The sequence below is a fragment of the Acomys minous genome (assembly GCF_964271855.1).
Source record: "Acomys minous genome assembly, chromosome: 10".
Taxonomy (NCBI): domain Eukaryota; kingdom Metazoa; phylum Chordata; class Mammalia; order Rodentia; family Muridae; genus Acomys; species Acomys minous.
In genome coordinates this window covers 36,835,982-36,861,302 of record NC_140491.1, presented here as the reverse complement: position 1 = coordinate 36,861,302, position 25,321 = coordinate 36,835,982, and the positions used below count along the sequence as shown (strand labels likewise).

Genomic DNA, 25,321 nt, shown 5'->3' with positions numbered 1-25,321 from the left:
ATCTTTATGTCCACCACTAAGATAACGAGCAGAGCTGGCGGTGCACCAGCAACGTTAAGAATGTCTGGAGTTGATCACTATTAACTCACACTTCTAGGGGCTTTAAAGACATGCATTCCTTGGAGAGACTTCTTGGGTTGACTTTTTTCCCCCCCCCCCCCCTCTCTCTCTCTTTCTGTAAAATCTGAAGTCAAGACAAGGTCACATCTACTCCACCACTGAATTTATAATTTTGCTTTCTTCCACTACTACTGAAAATTTATAAACATTAAGATATTTAAGTCACTCTAAATTTATTTAAAATATTGTTTGGTTCAAGTCTAGCTCCCCCAAAAATGTCAAGTGACTGAAAAAAAAAACATATATAACAGCTAACTCCAAAGCTGTCTTCACAAGACTCTAATTCCTAAGACCTTGGCCTGGCTTATAAGAATTGTTTGCCAAATCCAGAAAATAAAGAGAATGTATTGAGTTACCGTTAGTTCTCAACTCAACTCTGAGTAGGACATCAAAAATACGATAAAAAGTTCAATACTGGCCTATTAATAATTGAAAGGCCCACAGTCTGATATAAATTTTAGTTTGCACATCTATTAGAGCAAAGAAAGCAGCTCTGAAAATGCAAACCATTAAACAGTCAAGCACATGTCTTTAAAATAAAAATACATGCTTCATAACATTTTAAGAATCCTAATATCCTGTATCTGCTTGTGTTCTTTCTTAGAAGTAATTAAAATAGATGATGGAGCTAGATTCTCACTAAAAGGCACACTGTTGATACTGAATTAGAGGCTATGTATTGTATCCATCTTTACATATGAAGTCCCTGAACTGCTAATAAAAATATTTAAAATACAGATCTACAACAAATTGTGTTGCAAATCAGGTTATCATTATCTTATATAAGCCATGAAAATTGGAATCATGTGAGCAGAAGGTTAGATTAATTCTCCATTCTCATTATAAGCACAGGTGTAGCCCAAACACCATGTGAAATAACCAATTAAAATGAAAAAAAAAATCTGCCTTTTCATTAGCTGCCTGCACTGCATGACCAATTAGAAAATTATTTAATATTAATATTCTGCATATACCAAAAGTAATTTTCATAGTAACTAATATAGGTAAGGGAGCAAAGCATAGTTTTTTTTTATTTATGCTACTGTTCATAATCTTCACTGACAGAGAAGAAACTTAGTCCGTTAACTTTCTGTTTCAAGTCATTTTAAAGACACTTTATGGATCGGAAGAGCAATTTTTTTGTTGTTGCTTTGTTTTGTTTCTTCGAGACGGGTTTCTCTGTACAGTTGTGGCTGTCCTGAAACTCCCTCTGTAGACCAGCCTGGCTTAGAACTCACAGAGATCTGCCTGCCCCTGCATGCTGAAATGACAAGGATGTACCACCTTGCTTGGCTGGAGCAATTTGTAACAAGGCTCAGAGAAATTGAATAACTTAGGTCAAGTCATGCGCCGCCAAAGAGATGTTAAGAATGTGTCCATGACACAAAACCGGGAGATGATCTTGAGTGCCTTCCTGTCTAGTGTTGGGACAAGAGCAGCCATTGATGTACCACCTTCTAGAATAGTCCATAGTAAACGGATACCTGAAAAGTAGCAGTTACCACTGGCAGCAACACTTATGTTCAGACAAGGAATGGGTGTGACAGTGAGTGCCTCGCAGATGGAGAACTCCTATGGCCGCACAGCTTGCACATGTAGATAAAAATGGGGATGCCCAAAACAGACTCTGTGACTCTGTTTTTCCATACTCCAACATTTGCCTTCTCTACAGCCAAACATGTAGACTCCCAAAGGCCAATGTGTAGTAACCAGCTTGGGTTACCAACTCACGGCCGTTCAGCCCACGGCACCAGAAGAAAACTGTAAATCAAGTTTAGGAAGTGCTTTGTCACTTAGCTCAGTCATCGACATGGATCTCTACAATATCCCGCCGAATCAATGCGCAGCCTCTACTAGACTCCAACACAGCAGCCACCATCAAAAAGTCGGTCTTTGAACAAAGCAAGCGTCCATCTAAAATTCTTTCAGGGTACAGCTCTCTGGGACAATTTAAACAATTTCATTCAACACTTCACAGGACCATCTCATGCCCTCTAGGCTTCTTCCTCTTCTCCGTGGGTTAAGCGTACATGGCTTTTAAGAGATTTTTCCTCAAGGTGAGCCTACTATCACTCAGGCTACCGGTACTCACTTTGCTGAGATGATTTGCAAACTCTGAGGTTGGCAGGGTTACACTAGTCACATGTACTTGGGGCCTGCCCTGGTCACTGTGTAAAGGACAAATTCATTACCACATCCTCTTAGCTCACCACCCACAGGCATCAGGGATGGTTTGCTTCTGTTTGTAGTGGTAGTGCTAACTGTCTTTAATTGACAGACATATTTAAGAGACTCATAGTTTACATGGACACAGGGCTGAGACTCTTATAGCTAAATAACAGTAACAAATGGAAATGCTGGAAATCAAGGAAAATGCAACCGCTCTGACTTGTTCAGGTATGTTACTAGGTCTACACGGGACTAGCTTTCTTGCTTGCTTTGAGACAGGCTTGCGTGGAGTCATGCTGGCCTCACATTTGCTAGTTTAGCAAGAATGAGCTCAAGCTTCTGAATGGTGAGCTTGCAGGCATTTACAACTACGCTTGGTTTATGAGGTACTTGTAGACTGAACTCAGGGCCCGGTACATGCTGGGCAAGCTATCCTACCAACTAACCCACCTACATATTCTACTCAACTTCTTCTTTCGGAAAGCCATCAATGAAAAATATTTTGGCATAATATAATATTATCAATATATTTGAGACACACTGAGTTCTTGGACCATTACTAAACTATAATCTGCATATTATTATGAACAATTTGTATCACGGGTTAAGGTCATGGTTAGATAGCAAAGCATCTCATTTTCTAAAACAATACTTTATTTCTACATGCATCATTTCACAGCTTGATTCTCCTTAGTGTAGCTTACTGACATCACAGAGGACCTCAGGTCTTTTTCACCAGACCCCTCGCTTTGCATCGGGCTGCAGACAACAGAGAACGTGCATTTGGAAGGCTCAGGGGTGAATTCAGATACAAAAACATTTTCCTTCTGGGCAAAGCAATAAAATGGCATTCTTGCTCCTCCCACTATAAGTCAAACTGAGGTCAGCTCCCTTGTCCCACTATCTGTTTAAATAAACTGGCCTGGCTGTTTGTTTCTCAAGTGCCCTTTGACCTGTGCCTCATCCTCCCTGCTTTTGGTGACAGAATGCTTTACTTTTCATTGTGAATGAAGCAAAATTATCAAGAAGCTTCTAAACCTGAAAACCAACAAAATGCCTTTAGATAAAAATGTGAATATGAATGAGTTCGTTTTCCTTTTTAAAACACTGTTATTTTAGCAGAAATCAGCAAAACAGTTATCTTAAAATATATATGTATGTATATATATAAACATACATATGCGTGTGTGTGTGTGTGTGTGTGTGTGTGTGTGTGTGTGTATGTGTGTGTGTGTGTGTGTTTCTGAAAAGAAGTGAAAGCGGAATGGATAAAGCCCCCAAATTAAAATCTATAATACAAATACATTTTCTAATCGCTACAGAATAGTCTTTTTTTTTAAATTGCTATTCAAAAATAGCCCAGATGTAGATGTTGAGAATGTGCCTGTGAGCTCGGCTCAGTCTCTGAGATGGGCAGTTGCACACCTTTCCTTAATAGAATATAAGCAATTCAGGCTTTTAAAGAACAGTAAGCTGTTGTTAAGCTTTAGAGGTTTATAAACATTTTATTTGCCTTTGTATATTACTACACACACACACACACCCCTTAATTGTAAAGTGCTTTTAGGAATTAGACTCCCCTTCTGTCGGTGGTAAACAAATGAAACGGAAGGAAGCCTACAACCCCTTCTGTATGCACCACAGAGTAGAATTTCTGCCTGAGACCCAATTATCTTCTTTCTGAGGCCAAGTTTTACCAAGGAAAGGAAAATAGTGGGTTGACCTTAGAGCTTTCCTCCATGTCCAAATAAACAGAGATGTATTTCTTCTTGACCTGGCTGTTTGTTTAGGACTCAGAGTCCTTGTAAGGAGGAGTGGGAGCTAAGACAGGGAAGAAAATCTCCCAGCAGCTGATACTTGAGATCCTATGTAAACTGATTTTTACTTTTTGCATTTGATAAGAATCATACAAAGTGACTGCAAGCTGCACCTGACGTTTGTCTTTAACAGAGAAATTCTAGTTTCATTTTTTTCCCTTCACTCCCCAACTGCTATATATCGGGCGTTTTAATATATTCATGAGTGTTTGTGTGTATTTGTGAGTGTGTATACATATGTGGTGTTGTGTTTGTGTGTGTTCATGCATGTGTGTATATGTGTGGTATGTACATGAATGTGGGCTGTGTGTGTATTTGTGTGTGGTATGTGTGTATTTATCTCTGTGTTGGCCTGTGAGGTGTGTGCTTGTGTGTGGCATGTGTATGCTGTGTGGTACATGTGTGTGTTTGTGTTTGTATGGTGTGTGTTTTTGTGTTTGTGTGGTGTGTTTGTGTGTGTGGTGTGTGTTTGTGTTTGTGGGGGGGTTTGTGTGTGTGGTGTGTGTGTTTGTGTGGTGTGTTTGTGTGTGTGCTGTGTGTTTGTGTTTGTGTGGTATGTGTGTTTGTGTGGGGGGGGTGTGTTTGTGTGTGTGGTGTGTGTGTTTGTGTGGTGTGTGTGTGTTGTGTGTGTGTGTGTGTGTGTGTGTTTAGTTTTTCCTACTCTGCTCATGGACTCATTTCCTTTTGTTCTCAGGTTGGGAATCAGGAAGGCTTTTCTGAGCATGAGCTGGTGGAACTGCTTTCTGAAATGCACCTTTATCCTTTGTTTATGCTTCGTTTTTGCTTTGTGCCCTGGTCTCAAACTTGGTTCCTAAACTGAATTCTCACCGAGCCGGAAGGTGAGCAGAGCTTAGGGGCATCTGATCAGAGCTAAACTGGAGGTAGACTTGTTCAGCTCCAAAGCCAATGCTGTCCACTGTTGGAGCTCCCTTCAGCAAGTCTCTGTAATAATAAAGTCTAAGGGGGAAACCCGCATTCACCTTGTCATATTCCATTCTCTCAGTCCTATTCCTCAGAGCTTGGTGTTTACCTTATAACTCATAGTTAAAGGGAGCCCACCTTAGTTAGTCAGTCAGTCAGTCAGTCAGTCAGTGACGGCCAAGCCAGCAATCTACATAACGTCAAAGTGGTTTTGTTTCCAAACAGTGACCCACGGTTCTGTGAGTCCTGCAGTCTTGTTTGCCAACTAGGGATAAGTAAGAAGAATGGGGTGGACACAAGCTTCTTGTAGCATGCACCCCTCTAAGAATGGAGAAATTTCATTTTCCAACAGCGCTCGAGGAGATAAGATAATCAATAATTAGGAAATGATTTCATGTGTGTGTGAGTGGGGGGAAGTGGTTTAGCCAGTTAAGTGCTTAGGACAGCCAACCAGGCTCAATGGTTAAGTTCTAGGCACTAACGAGAGACCCTGTCTCCAAAAAAAGTGAGTGACAGTCGGTGTTGATCTCTAGCATATGCACACTTTTGTACACACATGGATGTGAGCCTGCATACACGTGGACATGAGCACATGCATACAAACACACACCACACAAACTAGAAATGATCACACTCACTAGAAAGGCATATTTATGAAAGTGAATTGATTGGTATTAGCTATATTTATAAATAGTTACATGCATATTTAAATAAAAATAAATATTATCCACTCTGAACTATAGTTTAATTACTGGCAATTTCTGTATATATTATTATTTATTCTATTAAAAATAAACACTATGTACAAATAATATTTAATTGACATAGAATCTATTTGGGGAATTTTTAAAATATTTTTTTTTTAATTTAAGAAGTAAGCCTGGGGCCTGGAGAGATGGCTCAGAGGTTAAGAGCACTGACTGCTCCTCAAGAGGTCCTGAGTTCAATTCCCAGCAACCACATGGTGGCTTACAACCATTTTTTTTTTCTGTGACAAGGTTCCTCTGTGTAGCCTTGGTTGTCCTGGACTAACTTTGTAGACCGAGCTGGCCTTGAACTTACAGCGATCTGCCTGCCTCTGCCTCCCAAGTGCTGGGATTAAAGGCATGCGCCATCACTGCCTGGCTACAACCATCTATAATGTGATCTGATGCCCTCTTCTGGCATGTGGGCAGAGCAATGTATACATAATAATAAATAAATCTTTTTTTAAAAAAAGAAGTAAGCCTGATGAAACATTTAAATTAAAAAAAAAATCTAACATTGGAAGATAATTGTAGAATCCCAGATTTTCTTATTTTTCTCTATCAGAGCTTCCTCAACACATACTCTTTCCACCATATCAGATCTAGTCAAATGAAATCATGTGCTCTTTAAGAAGTCATCACCTCCTTATAATCTTAAGGAGTGCTTTGTAGACAAGGACTATAGAAAATTTCAGCCACCTCCCATGTAACTTTTGTTCTTTTAAGCAGAAAACTTAGCTGAAAAATCTTCTACTGAAAATCACTATTGTAGATTTACATTTACTCATTGGACTTAATGACTCGAAACTGGTAATCTTCGGCATTCAACCTTTCTACAAATCACTCTGTATGAAATAAAATTTTATAAAACACGATGTTAAGATGCTCAAGAAAGTTGACTCAATCTCAAGACAAAAACCTTATGGAATCCTATTTTGGGCACCCTCTTCTGGTTTCTTATCCTCCTCCAGGATCCAGCAGCTCCCGGGATGCAACACATCACTCATGCCTGGGGGTGGGGGTGGGGGTGGACAGTGGCTGGGAAAATACTTGGACAGACACGGAAGTGGGAGGCAAGCTCTCCTCCGCTCCCACTCCAGAGTCCTAATGGCAGATTGCTCAAATCACAGGAATTCCATCAGTCGGAGGATGAGAAGCCAGAGGCAGGAGATACAGGAAGATGCTGTAGCCTGAGCAAAGAAGTTAATTATAGGTAGGTTTTCTTAAGCGCAGCTAGTTGGGGAGGCGGGAGTGGCCATCACTTAAACTGACAATGACGGTGCGAAGTCATAACAAAGCCGGTGTGCTGTTTTGGACTTGAAACCGGAACACTTTTAAGATAATTCATCACTGGATAGGTACAAATCACAGAAAAATTTTTCCTTGTAAACAAATTTTATATTAACATTTGGGTTCTAAAAGCTGTGGGCTTCCTAAGTCCTTTATTCTAACTTGAACTCTCAACCTTGGTTCCTACTTGCTGCCTTCTAAGTCGCTGAACCCTGGGGCCTAAATTTGGTAGAATAAATCCTGGGTGTATCTCGATAGGCTTGGGAAAGGAAGATTAAATGGTTGGAAGTAGAGAGTGGGTTCAGTCAACACAGTCCTTGCCGAACAAGCTTTATGACCTGGATCTGGATCTCCAAAACCCACAGTTAAACTTTCTCTGCCTGGGAAAAATGCTCCGAAGGCTATAAAACTATTGCCAGCATGGGTGCCACACTTCTTTTATAGCTGAACCTTTTTCCATTTAAATACTAATTTTCCCATTTACAAAAAAGTCAATAAAATTGCATATAACTGAGCATCTCGAACATATTACTAAATAAATATGTGTACTAGAGACAAATCCTAGTTTTGGGGCCAGTCTCCATTATAAACAGGAGCAGGCAGTTTAATCGCATAAAGTAGGGCACTGCTAAGAGTGAACAGGCACTGAGAAGTAGGCATCAACCATGGATCCAACCAGGCAATTCAGATAGATGGCCACTTTACTGATTTAGATATGCACTTATTTTGGGGGTCAAGTGACCCTTTCACAGGGGTTTCATCCCAGATCTCCATTTCATATCAGATATTTATGTTACAATTCATAACAGTAGAAAATCACAGTTATGAAGTAGCCACAAAAATCACTTTGCGGTTGCAGGGGGTGGGGGGTGGGAGTGAGGGGTTCAGCACAGCGTGGGAATCTGAATGAAAGGGTCTCAGATTTAGGAAGGTTTCAAAGCACTGCCTCAAATGATCACAGTGAAACACTATCGCGTTAGAGTTATAACTTCATCCACTGACATAAGCTACTACAAATTTTAGTCTCCTCTTGGAGCGCCTCTGAGCTCTTTGCTCTCTCCAGAACCCTTCCTTCCGTTGCCCCCAGGCCGTCAGTAACATAAATTTCTGTACCCATATCCAGGGAAGATGGCTCAAAGTTTATGCTGCCCCTCATTTTCGCCTGGTCGCAAAACTTAGCTCCAGAACAGTATAGATGGCAGGACCTGAGAATGGCGGTTTGTGTCTATCCTTTTGAATAGTCAGTGGAGCCTCTGTGAAGCGGAGAAACAAGATCTAAGCTCAATGCAAAGTCACAACATGTGCTCTGTAAACCTTAGAGATGCACATGGAGCTGTGAACACTGAAAGGCACCCCCCCATGCCCCCCACCACCACCTTGATGAGATAGCTGGACTCAAAAGAAGACAAAATGACCTCTTCTTAGAATTTGATAAATGCTCCAAAGCCCCATCGGTGAATCTTTGGAGAATGTATGTTTACTGTTGGGTTGCTGGATGCCAGTGTAACTTTGTTTCTTTGTGTGTGTGTGTGTGTGTGTGTGTGTGTGTGTGTGTGTGTGTGTGTTTGTTTGTTTATTGTTGAGACAGGGTCCCACTATGCTGCCCTAACTGGCCCAGATCTACGTAGACCAGTCTTGAATTCACTGAGATCTGCCGGCCTCTGCCTAGTGAGTGCTAGAATTAAGCGAAGGTATCACAACATCTTGTTTTCCTCCCTTCCCTCCCCTCCCTCTCTCTTTTTCCTTCTCTTGAAGAGTCCCATGAATCCTAGACTGGCAGGCTTTGAACTGACTATGTAGGCAGGGCTCACTTGGTACCTCTTGCTTCCATCTTCCAAGGGCTGCTGTAATGACACCAGTCCCCTCCCAGGACTGGGATTATATGGTACTAGGTATTGAACCCGGGACTTTCTGCATGATAGGCAAACACTCTACCTACCTAGAGATATCCACAACCCTGACCCTTAAAAAAAAAACAAAACAAAACCACCCAGTATCTCATTCAAAACACAGGGCCACTGGCAGGGAGAGTCCAAATGGGCCTAGTCAGAAGTGCCTGGGGAGCTGAGTGCAACATCGCTCTGACTGGCTCTGAGGTGAGAGCAGTGCTCGGGTGTATAAGCACAGCAATCTAGTGGCTAACTCTGAAGAAACACGCTTCGCAGGTGGCAAAACCTACAGCAGCAGTTCCTTAGGTTTCTGACATTATAAGTCTCAAAAAATACATAATAGTACAAAAACAAAAAAACTGGAAGCAACCCAAAAGCCCGCCAACTGACTCACGAGTACTAAATGTGTTTCTATTCACACAACGGGCCACTCCTTAGCCAGGACAAGGAATGGGGTGCTAAGGGTACATATTACAGTATAGGTGAGCCCTGAAAACATTAAGTGGAAGAAACCAGTTACATAAGATCACATATCATAGGACCCCACTTTTTAATGTGCATGTGTGTGTGTGAAGTGCCCCAAATAGGCAAATGTAGAGACAGACGGTAGAGTAGTGGTTGCCAGGAGCTGCTGAGCTGAGAACAGGAAATAATAGCAGAGGTAGTAGCTAAACAGCACCCGGTTTCTCTTAAAGTGGCAAAACATATTTTGAAACTGATGGTGGGGAAGGGTTGCAGAACTCTGTGGATGCCCTGCTGAGTCCTACAAGTTCAAGGAGGGGACGCCATGGTCTGTACATCATACCTGATAAAGCGCTAAGAACAAGCCCATAATGGCAGGCCTGAGGAAGCCCTTGACAGGAGCCTTCTTGTCCCTGCCTCTTAATTGGCAGCTAGCAGCTCAACGTCACATGCAGAGCCCCACCTGTCAAATGAGGCAGAAATCTCCGTCCGGAAGCTGTACCCTGTGGCTCAGAGACATGAAGTTTCTTATATTCTAATCCTTCATCCCTTGGGTATTGCTTCAAAAAGCGTGTTTGTGATTTCAAAAGACACAGCATGACAGAAAACAAAATTTAATTCTCAATATGCTTAAAAAAACAAAAAACAAAAACCACTACATTCACTCAGAATGATTCTCACATGTCCTTTTTGGTTCCCTAGGCCTCAAGCCCTGAGGACGGGAATTCTAGTCACAGCCAAGTCCACTTCCCTCTCTGTGAACAGTCCTGTCAGGTGACCAGCCAAGGTGACCGAGATCTCATGGTTTTTGCACAAGACAGTCCTTTCCATTAGCTTTTCAACATCCCATAACCCCAAGCATTTCCAAGTATATGTGAACTCTGCCCCAAGCGAAGAATCAAACAAAGTCAATTGCAGCAGATGTTTTTGTAATATAGACCAACAAAACCCTACATCTGGACAACAGTCCACAAAAAATACTGCTTAAAAAAAATAGTAAGTCAGTACCCTAGAGTAAAAGTACTGAGAGCTTCAATCTATGTTATTTCATCAGGATTCACCTATAGGCAACTTACTGCTCTTTTAAAAAAATGACTTTATCAGCATTAAGCCAGATCTCTCCAATGACAGGAAACTCTTTTTTTTTTTTTTTTTTTTTTTTTGAGCTAAGTTACATTTAGGACCCAAGATGGATAATCACCATGAGCCTGCAAGACTTAATGCATTTGAGGAAGGAAATGGTTTTTCCCCTCTTTGGTGATAGGGCCTAATCTTGAGGGACACTGGTCACTTGAGAGGGTAACGAACAAGGGGAGCGAGCCTTTAAGGGTACCAAACAGATTAAGCGCTTCTGTTGTTTATTTGTTACTCTTGAGGTGTTACTAGCATGAAAGCATTAATTACTTCCCAAACCAGCCTAAAAAACTTTGTCCCAGCACTCGGGAAGCAGAGGCGGGAGGATCACTATGAGTTCGAAGCCAGCCTGGTCTACAAAGTGAGTCCAGGACAGCCACGGCTACACAGAGAGACCTTGTCTCGAAAAGAAAAAAAAAAAAAAAACTCTGTCAAAATGCAAATACAATCGAGAGAAGCATTCTTAATGATCACAGTGGCATTGAAAGGTGAGCACCATATTTGTCAATATTATATTAGTGTAGCTGGCATAGCACTGAGCATCTATACAAAGAGCCATGGTCTCCACACGTAGGAGTGGGCACAGCCCATATCCTTAGACATTAGCCCTTAGAAATACTCTTTTTCTGAGGCTCTGTCTCTCCTCCCACTTTTGAGGAAACGGTTTTATTCAACAGAGAGGCAACATTAGCCCCCATTTTTCAGTATTTTTCAGTGGTTAGCTCAGTTATGCTATTTGTTTTGTGTAGGCACAGCCCTGAAGCAAAGCAGTGACGTAAGTGAGTGGCGGGGGGCGGGGGGCTCCGCAAGCTCAAGGCTTGGGTTGTTAAAGCTTAAGCACTGACACCAGGCCTCGAAACTATTGACACAAAAGAGGTGGAGATCAGGTTGGTACAAGCAGAAAAATACCAGGAAGGCAAACTGTATATAAAACACACTCAAGACAAACTTAACAAGAATAGACCCACGTCTGACTTGCTGGGGAACCCACTGACGCTCAAAGCTTCGCTACCCCTCTTGGCTATGTCTGCTTCCCCTAGCAAAGTTCCTTTGGGATGACCAAGAAAAACATTTAAAACCTCAAATACGTGTACAGAAGACAGCCGAGACATTCATCCCCTGGATTCCCACAGCGCAAGTTTCAGCTCTGCTCCTACATGCAGGATTTATGTAATATAATATGGTTCTTCCACATACACCTTGAGTGGTGCCAAGTGAAGGGGGCGAGGGTGGGGCAGGGGAGGGGGAGGCAATGTGTACACACAGCCGAAATTCAAAAAGTTATTTCTCCTGACCTATAAAACTCATTCGAAGAAGCAAATAGGTAATGCTTAAACAATCTTTTAATCTCTAAGTGACACCTGACAACCCATTACTTATAGATTATTAATGCGCCCACTAAAAAGTTTGTCATGTACAAAATTGCTAGAGAAAAAGATTGAATGCCTGAGGAAAAAAACAAATTTCGCTGTACAATAATTTCAGAAATTTCAAACCTATTATCTGCCATGCCCTTCACAGACTCATAGCACACAGCTAAAAACAACTGATTTATCTTTATTATGAATCCTCAAAATGACAGCACACATGCTTTCCATGTCTCGCAATAATGTTTAATTTCATCGAGTTTTCTATTTTACGGTGTTTGATTTGCTTATTGAACATGGGAGAGAGTGCAAGTTTTTCAATTAATTTTCATGTGTGTCTTTTTATCACAGTGCCCACCTGACCCCACCCAAACTCCTGAGGTAGAGCTGTGATTAGCTCAGCTTAATGATGCTCATTTGGTTTTCTGGTGCACTTTACACGGCCCAAAATGCAAAGCTTGCGAGGCCTCGAGTTCTGACCAACCAGTCCTGCCTGTCTACTTTAAAGCACAGGAAGCTGCTATCTGTGGAATGGTAAGGACACATATCTCATTGGTTGGGACTAAAGAGCATGACTGAACATTTGATTCAATATCAGTTCTTTGGTAGGCCCTCCTCTTCCTGTATGACTCACCCTGTGCAAGCGTTATATGCTAGTATGGCTCTTTTGTCATCTGTGGAGACAACGTCTTCCACCTTCAATGTGTCCTTCATGGGAACCCACTTCTTATGATGACTTCCTGGTGCCTCAGCTCACTTCCTGTGCTCTACTCAAACGCTGAAGTCAGTCAGTGTGCGGCAGGCACCACCTCTGGGCCTCCCCACCTATTTCTCTGACCGACTAGATGCTTGTATCGACACAGAATGAAAAAAAGACGTGTGGCCCAATGACGTCTTGCCACAAGGACGTCCCGTGCTCAAAGCTGATCCCCAAGCCATCCTTCCCCGCCTTAAAGGAATCACAGGCATCCAAATCCACAGTATTCACAGCGAATGGGCCGCCCAACTCTCAGGCTGACTTGATGACCTTATAAAGTTTCAAAACATTTCCTGAGCTGGAACCCTGAGCTTCAGGTGTGGTTATATTGTCTCAGCCTAATGCGTGCAGAAGCCTCAGGTCTAAGAGGCAGTGCTCGGACTTCCGTGATGGGAGGAATCGGAGTTTCCATGCACCGCAGTGAAGCGGTGCCTAGCCCTTCTTAAGTAGTGTCCGTCTTCAACAGTGTGACAGAGATGATTTCATACAGCGCGGAGGGGAGGTGGGGGGAGGAGCTCTAAGGTAGCTGGTGATGTGAAACTTGAGCAAACTATACAGAATAGCCAGAGCGGAAGTCGTCTTATAAAGGAATTGTTTGCAGGGAGTTTTGGGTTTGGTTTGGTTTTCATTTGAAATCTTTCCGAGAAAAAAGAAAGTAGCGTCCCTGCTGCTCTCTTAAAACTCTCCAATGGGACAATGCCTGGAGGTTTCCACATTACAGCCCTTTGCCCTCAGAGCTATTTGCTCAGCTTCCCTTCCCTACAAACCCTGACTGCCTGGCATCTCGCCAGCCCTGTCTCTGGCAATATGCAAGCTAAACATTTTTTTGGCTGGTTTCAAATATTTTCTTATGAGCAACTAGACAGTATTTTATCTAGTGAGTGTTACTGATTGCTATAATCTAAACTTGGAGTAAGTGCCTGTAAAGGTAATACTATTAGAATTGACAGGCCAGGTGAAAAGCATAGCAATTAACTGAGGCTTAAAGAATAACACATTCTGAAACGTTCTTGGGAGTTAGTCTGTTTCTATTTCTCCTTTTTTTTTTTTTTAAATGCTGCACCTGTTACTCCACTGATCAATTAGGAAGTCTACTTTAAATGTAGGTTACTCTGCAGTTCTCAAAGGGGAGAGGAGAAACAGCTGTGTAATAAAATGACATTGTGTGTATGTGTGTGTGTGTGTGTGTGTATGTGTGTGTGTGTGTGTGTGTTTCCTTCATCTGTAGGTGTCTTCCAGCCAGGGAAGAATCACTGCACAGTCACACTTTCATTTTGCACTTGAGTAGCAAACAAATGACCCAGGGTCTCTTGCACTGAACACTGCTATGTGTTTTTTGGTTTTGTTTTGTATTTCTTTTTTTTTTTCTTTTCTTTTCTTTTCTTTTTTCATCTTTTTTCTCCTTGTTTTTGTGTCATGCCTCTGCTTAGCTTTATTGACAAAACAATCTGTGCCTAATGTTTAAACAGCATCTGTAAAATGTGTTATTAAATTACATCAGAAGAAAAGCAGAACAATTCTCCCGAACCCACTGACCCCTATTGATTTTTAGATCACAGAAGCTGAAAGGATAATTTGTGAATGTTTTAACATTTCCATCTAAACAGGTCCCTACATTTATAGAATCTTTGATTACTTATAAAGTTATTTGCTATGTTACTACTACAATTCAGAAATAAACTTGACCTTTAGCTGTTGAATCTATTATAGTAAAGATCAGATTTTCTAAAAATAAGCTTCCATTTTTACCTGCCGGTAGCATAAGAATCTAGCTTGTCCCCCCCGTGGGTGACACACAGGAAGTGATGCCTGATTGCTGGCAGTTTTATGGGTCACAGATACAAGACCTGGAAAGAGCCAGTATGGATTCTAATCCTAAAATCTATCAGGAACTCTAGTTCTGATGTCTTACCAAATGTCAGGGTGCTGCCTAGAATTGCATACACCCAACTGATAGAAAAGGGTTTCCTCTCTATACACGTGCCATATTTCATATATACTATATTATTTTTTGCACCTAAAGACTATGTGCATAACCTTCTCAGAGCATGAGGGGATGATCATTTAACATCAGGCCTTTCTAGGAAAGTGCGTGCATGGAAGGTAGGAAGCCAGGAAACTGGAACGTTTGCTCTGTGCGCTTTGTGCTAGAACCCTGCTGAGACAGGATGAGCCCGAGATTTCCAGCTGTTCCTGTACAACAGAAGACATCAGGTTTTTTCACCGGGAATTGCCTGGTCTGAAACACTGGCCCAAACACATATAAGTGAGTTTATATTTCACTGTACTACACTCACGCTTTCAATGTATAAAAGTTGGTGTATGAGAGAGGAAAAAAAGAACCATATGTTGGTTTTGAGTTTGTACATATATGTGTGTTTTCATGTATGTGTTTCTTCATGTATGTATATACTTTTTAAACATCTGCCTAGGAGGGGAGGGAGTCAGGGGATCGATAAAAACTCATTGTGTATACTTATGAACTTCTCAAACCATAAACAAAAACACATCTGCTTAAAAAGAAAAGTTGAATTCCGAAATGAATTTTTGAAGCTCTGCCTACAATATTTAAAATTTTAAAGACCAGAAAAGCCATCAACTGACAAAACTTACAATATTTCCACTTCAAATGAAAAGTTAATCAACATATTGATATTGTTCTAGGAAGTATGTGTCACAACAATGAAAAGAAATAAACACAGAAAGCTCTCAAATGCTAATTTTAGCATTTCTCAGTGAGACTGTATTTGAGAATAAATGAGCAAAGAGGGAGGAGGCAGAGGCATGTAGTGCAGGCTGTTCCCCACAACTGCCCACACCTTGAATCTAAACCTATCAGAACACTGAAGTAGCTAGGTAATTAATCATAGAAGTTGACTTGTAAAAGCTACGCAGTATCTTCTCTAAAACAAATAATGTACTTAAAATACTTTATGTGCATTATCAACAAAATATGTTGGCACAGATCTGGCGTACCACCTCTCCTGTAATAAATATCCCATCCTATCCCAGGCTCAATGCCAGCCATTTTAAGATCCCTCCCCTCTCTTTTTATTCTGACCAGTAGAATAAATACAAGTGTTTGCAATTACATTTTTTTTTTTTTGGTCTCTGTTTTCTCTTCATCAGATCTGTCTTATTCTTTTACAGTGTAGTTCTTCCACTTCCTTGTTTCCCCATCTATTTTAGTCTTAGCCACCTAACATGCACGGTATATGCTTTTATGCCAACAAAAAGATATAACATGGGTCTAGGGGTGCTGTGAAGGAGCAGTGAGCCAATGTTCTAGTCAGCGCCTCACTAAAGATGCACTAGCTCAGACTCCTGTGACAAACTCACAACTAGACATGGCTTTATAGTTTTCACTTAACATATAGTGCAGCTCGATACATTATGTTGCTGCCAATAATTATGACTGATCTACACCCAATCTGCCCTTCAGCATTTTAAGAATCCTCCTCAACAGTGACTCATAGCATAGACAAAAATTTACATGTGTGTTAACAAGTTTTAAGAAACCTAAGAAGAACAGGATTTAAAAAAAAACTTGTAACATAAATGAAGCGAAGAGAAACTCTTAGGACATTAATGATTTTTTTTTTAAATTAGTATTTCTAGAAGAAAGTAACCTTAGGTGGCTGGTACTCTATTTGCAGGCTCTCAAAAAAGCTTTGTGGTTTTTATTACAGTAGAATAAAAGAAAAAGACTCTACTTTCTCTGCCTTTTGGTCTTCAAACAGGTCCTTATTTAATTAAGATTCTGTGCCATCTCCAGTGTTTAAAAGATACCATCATTGTTTGCCTGCTACCTCTACCTAAAGCCTAAAGAAATACATCGCTATTCCCAGCATATTGTCTGTTTCTTGGGCTCTTCTTGGTTTGGTTTGGTTTGCTTTCATTCGGTTTTTCTAGGTAGGGATTCTCTGTGTGACTCTGCTGTCCTGGACCTCACTCTCTATCTCAGGCTGGCCTCGAACTCAGAGATCTGACTGACTCTGTCTCCTAAGTGCTGGGTTTGAAAACTGGGCACCACCACAGCTGGCGAGGAGGTTTGCAAAAACGTTGTAGAACTTGAATCCAACACACAAATCCGTCACATTTCAAGAAAACAAAGCCATGTGAGACATTTGAGGTTGCTTTAGAGGCATTCCCTCCAGCTGTTATCAACAAATGCAAAGCGAGGAGGTGCAGGGAAGAGCCAGTTCTCCCCCAGGAGGAAAAAAGGAGAAAGGAGGCAGTCCCACACTCCATGCCATATAAAAAAGTAAAGGTGGTTTTGCAGCTACCTATATGTAAAATTCAACTTAGCCTGAAGTATACACATACTTTGAAATTTGTTTCATAGCTTTCTAACTCCAAATCTTTCCCCCCTCCCCCTTCTAATAAAAAAGCGGAAAAAGTCAAACTGTGGTCCATGACTGATGAACAAGTGAAGGTCACTTGTAGATTTTATGCCGGGAATCTGGGGAAACGGCGGTGCGTACACATTGCCTGGCACCACAGGAAGGCCCCTTTGCTCTGGCATTCATGGGAGATGCCCCATCATACAGTCTATCCACAGCAGAGTGTGTTAAATTTATTCTGGTAACTATGTTTACGAAGGGAGTTTGCTAGCAACACTGAGGAGGAAGGGAGATGGCACGTCAGATAGCCAACCACCTTTTTGGTGCTTAATTTGAGCTCAGCCTGCCACTTCTTTACCTTCCACAGAGAACATTTCCCAAGGAGATGCCGCACGTCAGCAGTTGCCATTGCACTACGACCACTTCACCATCCCTTTAAGCCAACAACCATGACTGTAGGCGCACATACAAAACTATGCCTTTCTCATGGGGTCATTCAGAACCACTGAAAGACCACCTTCAAATAGTCGTATGAACTGTCTCGAAGATTTCAAAACAGTAGCAGATAACAACAGAGGACCAGCAAAGCCTCAGAGGCCACAGAGCTCAACACATTTAGATACAGTATGACTTCAGTGTGCTCCCTAGCCACGAAGAGAGCTGCAAAATTTCATCTGCAAAGGCTGTGCTAAGGTCACAGAAATTGATAACCTGTACAAGCAAAGCTTGTGTGAGTCTGTCTGTGTCCTGTAGATAGTGCACTGGTAAATTAATCCTCCAAAGGCAAATATATCATAAGTAGCTTGTTATCTCTAAAATACTAAGTTGAAGAATACATGGGATTATATTGACAGAAATTACATTTTCTGTAATGGGGTTTAATATATCTGAACCATCTCCCAAAGGCCCGAGGCTCTCTAACAGTGAAGGGTCTGTTAATGTAAGTACAATGGACATCAAGAACAAATTTATTCACCAAAATGGATTAGGCTGTGTAATCAGAGATTCCATAATGTTAATCTCTGACACCTATTGAACACAAGTATTTGTGTCTACAAACTGTCATTCTCAGTTTCCTCTTTTGGCCAATGAGGTTTTGAGGCTTTTCTGGATTGTACTTCAAAGAATACAAGACTTCCCCATTATAAACACTGACACGATAATATTAGGATGATTAATTAGATGTCCTTAGTTTTAGAGGAGATTGAATTACAATACCCTTCAAAATGACATTAGGCCTGGGTGAGTAGCACTGACACGGCTTTAGCACAGTCACAGCCAGCAATGGATGCCACTTTCTCAGAGCCATGGGGACATGTTGCTGGACAGTTAGTCAGAAAGTTGTTGCTTAGTACTCTTGTAGTACACTTAGTACCTAGTGCACTACCTCTGCTTTCCCCCAGAGCAGGAATTTACGCTTTACTTAGCAATAGCAGGGGTCAGCCTGCAGCAACATCAGGTTTTGAAGACCTTCAGAGAAGAAAACTTATGTACTTTCCCCCTCCCTTTCAATATGTAAACAATAAGAGAATACTGGCTGCCATCTTTGAATGCATAATGCTGACAAAAATCTACTTGAGTTTCTTTTTCAGTGACTGTAACACGGCCATGTGATAATGGTGGGTTTTCTTCTTTTACAGAAAATAGTATGATACCACCTCTATCCATCATCCTGAAGAGAAAAAGTCAAAGACAGTGAGATGGCTTCAGAGTGAGTATTCACCAAATACACACTCATCCTGCGCATAACACCTGTCAATTCATAAAGAAGGTGGAAGGCCACACTTTTTATTTTCCATGTTAGGAAACATTCCTCCACATCAGGCCAGGTTGTCTCCACCTTTGGATCAGCAAGCCACTAGGGAAGGCAGCAGCAACTGGGTGTGGCTTCTTCATGCAACCCATTAACTGCAGGGTTGCCAGAGGGGGAAACAGATTGTGTGTAAACTCAAGCCAAATTACTCACCAATTGTTCACTTGAAGGATGGTGAGTCCCGTGTCTTGTGCCAACTGCTTTTTCTGTTCTTCAGAAGGGTAAGGGTGCTGAAAGAGATAAAAAAAAAAAAAAGGTATATGTACAGCAGGCAGTGTTTATACCATTTTGTCAATAACCAAAGTGCCTAGTGAAGACTATAATTAAAGGTGAAAATGCTGAGGTGTGTCACTCTTATTAATAGAATACTACATCATCTAATTAATGGCAATAAAAGACAAGCCAATTACAAAGATTAGTGAAGTGTATAAGTGTCTATTTAGGAGACTTTGCAGAGCCTTGATACTGAGTTTACCCTTTAACGAGTTTATCTGTCACAAGGCTAGAAAGTTTAGTGTGATTTTCACTGTTTGATCAGATTGACATGTGGTGTATATGTGTGTGTGTGTGCATGTACACACACACACACACACACAAATATATATACATATATGTGTATATATATGTGTGTGTATATGTGTGTGTGTGTATAAAAAACCCCTGTGATTTAACATATTCTCAGTTGAGGTGCCCAGTATTTAAGTGTGACACTCTGTCTCCATAATACTATACTCCTGAATTTAAATATTAAAACTGAGGTAGGTGTACTTTATTTAGGCCACCCTTGTTTCAAGTCTTGAGCAAAGCACCAGCAAGCAAAGCCCAACAAAAACTGGGGTTATATTCATTGTCAGTTTGGCAAGCTTTGGGGTCATTTATGGGATACACCTCTGCATGGGTGAGGGGCATTTCAGAAAGGACTAGCAGAGGGGAGAGCGCATCCTGAATTTGGCCAGATCCATCCTGTGGACTAGGCCCCTACACTGAACACAATGGGGGAAAGAGAAAGTTCCTGAGTGTCAGCATTTGGATGCCTCTGATTCTTGTCTTTGGAGATATAAAAGAGTGTGGAATAGCAGCCCTAGGCCCCCAGTGCTGTGTTTTCCCTCTGCACCTTCCTTCCATGACAGACTGTTTTCCTTCAAAGCCTGAGCCAAAGCAAACCCTTGCCCCAAGTTGCTCTGCCATGCTTTGTTGTTTTTCTTTTCTCTTCTTTCTTTCTTTTTCTTCTTCTTCTTCTCCTTCTTCTTCTTCTTCTTATTATTATTATCATTATCACTCACAGCGATGAGAAAAGCAACTAATACAGTTTGTTTCCACATCTAAAGATCAATATATGCTAGGGTACTGCATAAAGGCCAATAAAAAGTCAAAGGCCATGATATTTCACATACTAAGAACAAACCCAGTACTATTCCTCTTGAGGAAGAGAATACAAAAAATATTGACTGCATAATTAAATAATGAAATGAGCTTGGAATTCTATTGAAATTTGTTTGTGGAAACATCCTCTGCTCAGTAATCAAGTGCATCTAAGGACCAGCACACATTTCCAGAGAGCAGGGGGGCGTGTGGTTTGTACCTATGGACACATTGGCTGCTTTGAAAGGTTGCTCTCAAGACTCAATTTAACTATGTGTGCCCAGGAAACTAAATTCTGCTATATTGGATGATAATTAACACACCTTTTAATCTCATTAATAATGTCTAGTCAGATGCTTAAGAAATTGTTAATGATCACATCAGTGCTTTTACACATAACTTTAAATATGTCCTAGGTCTGTATATATCAGGTAGGCTTGTGGGATATAGTAAGTTTTTCCCTTAAGCATTGTCTTTGATTGCCACTTAATCAATAAATACACAATTAGAATGAGGCTTTGCTTTCGTGGAGTTAGTACCTTTCTATAAAGAGCTCCAGGTATATTTCAGATAAGATGGTAATTAATCCCCATTAGATACCTCTCAGTAACATGAGTGGAACTGCCATCCATCTTGTTTTGTAGGTGAGGAAGCCAGCCAGGGGGAGGGACAGCCAACACCAACAGTCCCTCCTTCTTTTCCAGAGTCTTAAGTCTTCACAAACCTCCATACTGCTTCCCTAAGCTGCAGAGCCAGCCACCAGGCCACCCAGCCTTTCAGAGCATCCCTCTCATCCAGGCACACTGTTCTCACTTCTGCTCTTCCAGAATCCAAGATTCTACACAATACACACACACACACACACACACACACACACACACACACACACACCATATCACACCACACGATGCATACACATCTTATCTCACATCAGTCTTTTCTTCGTTCCCTGATATCAAGCTGGGGTTTTTGTTGTTGGTGGTGGGTTTTTTGGTTTGTTTGTTTTTTGGTTTTGGGGGGGGGTTGTTGTTTGGTTTTTGGTTTGTTTGTTTGTTTGTATTCTGTGCTTTCTTGTTAGGGTATCTCCTGACTCAAGTACTAGCTTGAAATTCTTTGCTTGATTATTCATCATCCTTAAAGTCCAAATAAGTATGTAATGGGAAATTAGCAACTGTAGTTTGAGCAGAGACTAACTATAACTGAGGTACTTTACACAGATACCATCTGATCATATTCAACACCAAAACGGATAAGAAGGCATCTTTCAGAGCCCATGAAAAGGGAAGGCATCCACATCAGTATTTTCTTTGCTTCAATCCTGAAAGCTGTGTTGAATCATGTGCTCAAACCATAATGAGCTAGGACCGTACTCAACATAAAACCAGGTATTGGAACCAGTACAGAACTAAATACCACCCAATATCCTGAGTTTAAAACATAATTCCTATTGTATAAAAGCATGCCACACAATTCTCATCAAATGAATCTCTCTTCTTACAGAGAACTGAATTATAATTTTATATATAGTAATTCTATGTCTATACTAGTTGAAAAGTTATATAATACAAATGACTCTATTACAGCTTATAAATGATGTTGTGCTTACTAATTATAAGACTTTGAACATGAGCTACTTTTATAACCCTCAATTTTGTCGCTCCTATTTCTAAGATCCATTGAAGTTAAAGGCTTCTCAACTAGCAGCTCTAAACAGTAGTGCCCAATAAGAATTACATATTAGATTTTGAAATGTTCAATTTTCATTAAAAAAAAAAATTTCTTGGCAAGGAGAGACATAGAAGGCTTCTGTGACAATCTCAACCCTCCCACCCCACCCCCAAGTAACAGACTCAAAAAGGAGCCATCAAAAAGAACTCTTAAACTCTCCACAATTGACGGCTTCTGGCTGGGGGGGCAGGTGGGAACAGCTGAGTTTTCTTTAAGGGTGGGCCAGTGGATGTTGGACCATGCTCCTCCAGTGAGTATATGGACAACACAAATTGGTCTTTCTTCTTCTTTTTTTTTTCTCTCTCTCTCTCTTTTTGTGTATGTGTGTGGGGGGGGCACAAGGGGAGAGGGGAAATGAATGTGATTGGGGTACATAATGTAAAATTCCCAAATAAAAATATTACGTAGAAAAAAATTTTTGTCTTCATTGTGTGTGTGTGTGTGTGTGTGTGTGTGTGTACAGCAACATACATATAGAGCTCAGAGAACAACTTGCAGAATTGGTTCTCTTCTTCTACCAAGTGGGGCCCAGAAAGTAAACTCCTGTTAGCAAGAGTTGTTACCACTAATTGGCCCCAACCCTCAATTCTTGACCACCTAGCTGTCAGTGCTGTTTGAATATAAAGTTATGAACATGCACTGCACACGTGGGCACTGTGGTCTACAACATCTTCTTCAGTACTATGTACTCACAGTCTTACAGGTCCTGGGAAAGTTTCTTTCAATTATTATTTTCTTCTATAGAATTAATAAACATGGTCTAACCTCACTCTTCAGTAGAACTGAGCTACAACTTTTTTTTTTTTTGCCCTTGTCTTGTTGTCTGTTCTAATGCTACAACCGGAGCCAGATGCAAAAATTAGTATTTGTGCCATTCACCCTTAGCTACATCGAAAATTGAGAGTTGTCACAGCAATTTCCTTGTCCTGTGTTTTTTCAAGAGTATTTTTGCATGCTTGTTTGTGTGCAAGCTTTACATACGTTCTTATAAGACAAATGGAATTCACATTTTATTTATGCAAATGGTGTCAGAAAAATTCTCCTTGGATCATTAAAATTACCTGAATCATTACAGTTCCAAAGAACTGCGATGCAGCCCTCAGAATTCCACAGCAAATCTCACTTGTTTCCTCACATCATGCAGTTTCTGATTTCATAATTTAAATATCACAAAATGAGAAAGGTCTAGGGCTTTTTTTCTTTTCCTCTGTCACTTTTCATGTGATCTGATTTTAAGTAATTGGAACAAACTGTGTCTAATTTCATGCAGCATAATTGCTAGGCAGCCCCAAGCTATAGACTCAGCACTCTGTCTCCATTAAGCAATTTTCAGCTCTTTGGGATATATTTTTTATGTAGATATGAATGAGCTTGGATAAAATTAAATGTCACAATAATTTGGATATTATTAATAAGGGATATGGTATGCCATGCAGTGGGATGTATATATGTATATATACATATACATACATACATACATACATACACACACGCACATATATATCCCCTACTGCTTAGGGGAGATATATATATATATATCTTGACTAAATTGAACATTCTAGGGAATGGTACCCAGGAACTTGGACACACTGGGATACTGGGATATCAGCAAATTCTTTGTCTATGACAGAAAAGCCAGATATTTTTCTTTCTTTTCATGGTTCTTGGCCTCGGTGTACCACAAACTCTCAATTCCTTTTTTTTTTTTTAACTATAATTGTCAAAAACCACATGAAAACTATGACTCCATGTAGCTGATACCAACTCCACCAAAAATTCACAGGAACGTAGGCTTCTAAATATAAACCCCAGTAATTTAAATATCTCAAATCCTATGAATCTTTATTACGTGCATTGTTTGTGGATAATATGAGTTAGGTCCTTGTAGACATAGAAAAAAAGTGGACTGACAAACAAACAACAAAACAAAACAAAACAAAACAAACCCAAACATCCAAAACCAAAACCAAGCTGGGCGGTGGTGGCGCACACCTTTAATCCCAGAACTCGGGAGGAAGAGGCAGGCGGATCGCTGTGAGTTCCAGGCCAGCCTAGTATACAAAGTTAGTCAAGGACAGCCAAGGCTACACAGAGAAACCCTGTCTCAAAACAAGCAAACAAACAAACAAAACAAAACAAAACAAAATAAAAAAAACAAAACTAAAATGTCCTCCATGTGCCACAGGCAAGGTGTCTTTAAATGTGCACACCCACAGGCAAGGGGTCTGTAAATGTGCACACCCACAGGGTGAATGAGGGCCACAACACACAAGGAGGGAAGCCGTTCTGAAAGAGATCAAGAGCTATCCCTGAAAGGTGCCATTTTAGGGAGAAAAATGGGAAACTCATTCCACATCTTTGAAACTAGAGGCTTACGTTTCTTCTAGGCATTTTTCCCAACTTACTGTAGGCAAATGACAAGAACACTGGTTGAAGAAAGATCAGTGGGTTCTTGTGAAGCAAAGACTTATGGCACTGGCCTGATACATCAATGAACTTAATCACTTTGGGATATCAAAGTAAACTTGACCACCATCCAAAAGACGGTGAGGGAGACCTTGCTTCTGCTGTGTACATTAGCCTTGAGCCATTATCTCTTAAAAGCTTAATTATTTGCAAACAATTGATCAAGATGGGAATTTGAGAAAGGATATGCAAGGGCCACTGGGAGACCTGCAAAGCATTAGGAGAGCAAACGAAATTACCTCTAGATCCTACAATAAGGATTAACGATTGCAAAGGGAGAGTCAGGCAGTGCGGTAGCAACAAGGGCTCTGTCTGGAGTGCTTCCCATTTGATCTGCATTAACACCTCAGGAATGAGTGAAAGCCATAAAACAGTGATTATGTATGGGCAGGTCTGACCCTCCCTTCCAGCATTCAGCCTGCACAACTTGCATCAGTCTAGTTTCCCTGGGAAGAGATGAGATGCTGGACTCAGAGGTGATACTGGTCACTTGTGAAGGATGGAACCCCGGCAACGGGGGGGGGGGGGGGGGGCACTCACAAAATGATCATCACCATTTCCACAGTCAGCAGCCCAACTTCCACACCATTTGCCATTCTTCGTGTATTCCTAGATACCCAGAATGGCTTCTAATAATGACCTACGGTAGAGCGATTGCTTTACAGCTTTATCAAAGTGCAAAATGATTCCTGGAGTATATGCCCCTGTGTAACTGCATTGAAGAATATCTGACCAAAAAAAAAAAAAAAGCACTAAATATAGCTCACATTAAAGTTTATTCTGAAGTGTCATTTTTACTAGCCACAAGGAATAGAAGGTGACAGAAAGAAAATGGCAACTCTCTAAAAATTTTTTTTCTTAGTGCAATTCTACTTTTATTTATTGAGGTTGGCATGGGAGAACCTCCCATAGTGATGGCAGTTGCCTGGTATTTACG

At 40.9% G+C, this 25,321-nt stretch overlaps 1 protein-coding gene across 2 annotated transcripts in view; it reads right to left on the bottom strand.

The window, feature by feature from the left end:
- Window positions 1-25,321, bottom strand: part of MEIS1 (Meis homeobox 1) — a 142,636-nt gene that overhangs the window by 5,563 nt on the left and 111,752 nt on the right. For both annotated transcript variants that reach the window (XM_084799834.1, XM_084799835.1), the window contains exon 9: window positions 18,982-19,058. In XM_084799834.1, coding sequence (XP_084655960.1) covers window positions 18,982-19,058 — 77 coding nt within the window. The remainder of the gene's footprint in view (window positions 1-18,981; window positions 19,059-25,321) is intronic.